The 4,482-nt window shown below is 39.6% G+C and overlaps 1 protein-coding gene across 1 annotated transcript; it reads left to right on the forward strand.

Annotated features, from left to right (window-relative positions):
- Positions 1–1,081: 1,081 nt before the first annotated feature.
- Positions 1,082–2,722, forward strand: LOC131605865 (uncharacterized). Its single transcript, XM_058878165.1, has one exon. It carries the CDS (start codon positions 1,082–1,084, stop codon positions 2,720–2,722), a length of 1,641 nt encoding a protein of 546 aa, XP_058734148.1.
- Positions 2,723–4,482: the final 1,760 nt, after the last annotated feature.

Consider the following 4,482-nt stretch of genomic DNA (forward strand, 5'->3'; position numbering starts at 1 on the left):
TAAGCTAACAATCGATCACAAGATTAACTAAATGGGTCCCATCGAGTACGATGGAGGTAAGGGGTGCTAATACCTTCCCCTTACTTAACCGACTCCCGAACCCAAATTTGGTTGCGAAGACCATCTTTGTCCATTTCATTTCATTTGTGGGTTTTGTCAATATTTTCCCGTTCCCATTGGAATAAATAAAATTTGGTGGCGACTCTGTTTTGTTACAATTTCGTGGCGATGATTTTTTTGACCCGCGACAGCTGGCGACTCTGCTGGGGATAACCTAAGAGAGTCAATCCTAGTTTAGTTTTTCTTGTATTATTGTTAGCTTTATTTACTTGCTTCTTTATTGCCTTTATTATATCATTGTTTGATTTCTTATCATCGTGGTTGGAATCTTTCTATTATTGGCACTTTATGGACAAAGCTCTACGCCCGAGCTCAAGAAACACATAAGATAAGATGGTGGTTTAGTATTAAACTTGCTTGACGTAGTGTCAAGTAGGAGATACTAATACCCCGCCTAGAGTAGGTCCTTTGAGAAGATGTCTTTGGTTGAGTAAGTTATTTACTCGAGCGATGATGTTTTCAATTCGGATCGTTAACTCTAGGGACCTTTTAGAAAGACCCTAAAACCATGACTTTTAGGAAATGGTGGTTTCGCACCCAACTTGCATAACGTAACTATTACTGTGGGTATGTGCGAAAACCACACTCAGAATAGACTTCGTTTGAAAACACAGTTGGGTGGTAAGTTATTTACTAGACGACTGAGTTTTCGAAAGAAGTTTGTAACTCTGAGAACCGCGTCTAGAACCTTGTCAAAAAAACCTTAGAACTATCCTGTGGTGAGCCACTTTGTGCCAAATAAATTGAATTTTTCTGTATCCAATTGATTGAAAGTCCATTACTTGTGAATCATACATGATATGACATTGCATTCATTCTTGCATTAAAAAAAAAAATCATCATGCATCTGCATTCATTTGCATCTCAATCCAGTACTCATACATCTATTCCTCCAACAGTTTAACAAGGCAAGCTGATTCCCCGACATCCTTATCAGACGCGTAGTGTTTCTCGAAAAAGAATGGCTGACCAAGAGCAACACAACATGGAAGTTAGGATGGAAATCGACGAATTGAAGGGAAGCATCACCAAGCTCACTGAGATGATGCAAGTGCTAATAGCTAGGGATGCTGAACCCCAAAGAACTGTCGTAGCTGAAGTCTCCGAAGCTGTTGAGGATCCCATTCCCGTTCAGAGGCCACCTTCTACCTGGCCAGAATTTGGTTTACCACCTGGTTATACTCCCCCATTCGCGAATACTTTGGGAGTAGGACTTTCTGCGCAACAAATTGCACCAATACCGGTCGTCGCTGAACAGTCACCGATTGTTCACACTACTGTTCAACCTACTCTCAACAATCCTCCTTTTGTCTATCATGTTGATGATTCCGAACGTGGTGATCAAGAACACAACCACGAGGTGGAGGAAGTGAAAGAAAAGTACAATGTCCTCGAGAAAAGGTTGAAAGTCGTTGAAGGAAATGACATTTTTGGATTTGATACCATGAACCTCTGCTTGGTTTCTGACTTGACTGTACCTGCAAAGTTCAAAGTCCCTGAATTCGAAAAGTACAAGGGGCATACTTGTCCTAAAGATCATCTGACTATGTACTTTCGCAAGATGGCCGCTTATGCCAACAATGACAAATTGCTTGTTCACATCTTTCAAGATAGCTTGGCTGGAGCTTCTCTGAAATGGTACATGAGTTTGAAGAGGGAGCATATCCAAACATGGAGAGACTTAGGCGAAGCTTTCCTGAAACAATACAAGTACAACATGGACTTAGCCCCTGATCGCAGACAACTTCAGACTATGACCATGAGAGATAGAGAAACTTTCAAAGGGTATGCCCAACGCTGGAGAGAGCTAGCCGCTCAAGTCGAACCTCCTCTTGCTGAAAAAGAGCTTACTGGTATGTTTATGGATACCTTGAAGCCAGTCTTCTATGAGAAAATGATTGGAAGTGTCTCTTCTAGCTTTGCTGATTTGGTCACTATTGGAGAAAGGGTCGAAGAAGGCTTGAAAAATGGCAAGATTGTCAATGCTGAATCATCCAACAACAACCAAGCAAAGAGATTTCCTGGAAACTTCCAGAGGAAGAAAGAAGGAGAAATTAATGTTGTTGTGACTAGTGGTGAAGAAACTCAAAATCCACAACCTTACCAAGTTCCAACTTATCCACAAGCACCATTCATGCCTTACTATCAGTATCCACATGTTGCAGCTGCTCAACATCAACAACCGTACTTCCCAATGCCATCGCATCAACAACCATGGAACGCTTCTCATCAGAATGCTTCACAAAGTGCTCCTCAGAATGCTCAACAAAGTCAGAATAGGCAGCAGAATCAGAATAGGCCTCAGAAAGATCCGCCAAAGGAGCCTCGTCGCATCGACCCAATTCCAATGACTTACACTGAATTGTGGCCTGCACTAATCCATAAGTCGTTGATAGCTCCTAGGCCAACTAAAGCTCCAACTCCACCGTTCTCCAAAGGATATAATCCTAATGCTAAATGTGCTTTTCATAGTGGAGTAGTTGGTCATTCCATTGAAGACTGTTGGGTTCTGAAGGAGAAGGTTCAAGATCTGATCGAAAACAAGATGCTCACCTTCCGAGATATTAATCCAAATGTGGTCACTAATCCCCTACCCCATTGAGTGTCGAATCAAAAGGGATGTTCCTAAAGCCAGATATCAGACGGGAAAGCTCATCCTTGCTGCTGATAGTTACTAGGCCTTTGTCTTTTTCATTTCTTAATTTTCCTTGTTTGTAATGTGTTTTGTCGCATTTGAATTCTGTAATCCTTAATCGTAATTTTAATGAAATGAGCATTGCATTTGTTTTGAATCAATCATAACGTGTTTCTCTTTCTTTATTTCTGTATCACTTACACAAATTCAAAAAAATACAAAATTGTGCTTTTCCATTTCATTTTCTTTATCAACTTTCTGTCTAAGCAAGATTTGAGGGAGGATGACGATAAACGAAATATCCAATTTGCATCAGTGTGCTTTCAAATAAAACTTTGTTGATGATGTACAGGCATTCCTTCAAATCCCCAAACACTGGAGATATAAGGAAGATAATCCTTCGTTAACCCCTTCGAGCCTTAGAAGTAGGTGTTTTCTTTTTGCACGAAAATTGAAACCCTTAATCAAAACCTGGGGCAGGGTAGTTGTTCAGTTAAAGTAACTGATGCATCTGATTTCCAAGAAGATCATTTCATGGGAACCATTCCCGACCAAAGGTTCAACCGCATCCTCTCTTCGTACACAATGTCGAAGTGGTAGTGAACATCTAAAGCTTACAACAGTTGTTTCCCTTGGAACAGTAATAAGGAAGTCACAAATCTCAAATTCTCATATCATTGAACAAATGTCACACAAGTTGTTCAAACAAAAAAAAAATCAAAGAAAAGCCCGCTAAGTCAAAACCTAAAAAGGAGACTTAGGCAAAAATAATAAGGGTACAAAAGTAAAAAAAAAAAAAGAGATCAAAAGATCATTGTCAAAAGCAAGAACAAACTTGTGTGCTTGTCAAAGAAGAATAGGTGACTGCCACCTTAGAATCCATTGGTTCTCATTTATCATATGCAAACACTCTTGGAAGTCGACAGTTAACTGAACTTAGGACTGGAGTACATTACGAAGAATGGGTGGGTTAAAATTAAAATTTGAGCTTATATCCTTTGTTTCTTAAACTGTGAACCTGGCCACGTTACAACCTTCGAAAGTCCTAATTGAAGCAAGGTTTCTTTTGAAAGCATACTAAAGCAAGGTTGCGCTAACCTGACTCCTGAATACTTGTTAATCATTTGTTTTGATACCATATTATCACATCATTTTTCACCTTGAAATTCAAACTTCCATTGCATCCTCATTGGGATTTATTCATCGTATACCACAGTTTCATTTCAATAAATGATTTGTTTTCAAAACTTGCATGCACGTCGCATTAAAATTACCATTTTGAGTTGAATAGTTTCGTTTGTAAGTAAGCACTTTCCATCAAGGAAGTTCCAACAATGGAAATCATTTGAAGAGCCTAAAGTGGCATCAGCAAAGTCACATCACTTCAAAAGTCCATCATTCAGGGGCATTTCATTTCAACGTTCCCAAGGACTGGGGCATGTCATCTCAGGATCATCAGTTTGAATCCAAACTTTGTTGAAGCAAATTTCTCCAAAGACTCAGCATTATGGGGCAAATCAAGGCCAAGACCTTTCCTTCAAGAAATCCAAGCATACTTTGTCATATCAAGCAATCATCAAGCTCAAAGTTGGTGTCGGGAATTATGCTTGCACAAACTCTTACCAAGGGATTCTTTCCACCTCACAAAAACCATTATCCTCCACTGGGGCATCCCTTCAAATATTCCAAACCATAAAATTCATTCATTCATCAATCATGCATATCAT

The sequence above is a fragment of the Vicia villosa genome, linkage group LG5 (genome assembly GCF_029867415.1).
Source record: "Vicia villosa cultivar HV-30 ecotype Madison, WI linkage group LG5, Vvil1.0, whole genome shotgun sequence".
Taxonomy (NCBI): Eukaryota; Viridiplantae; Streptophyta; class Magnoliopsida; order Fabales; family Fabaceae; genus Vicia; species Vicia villosa.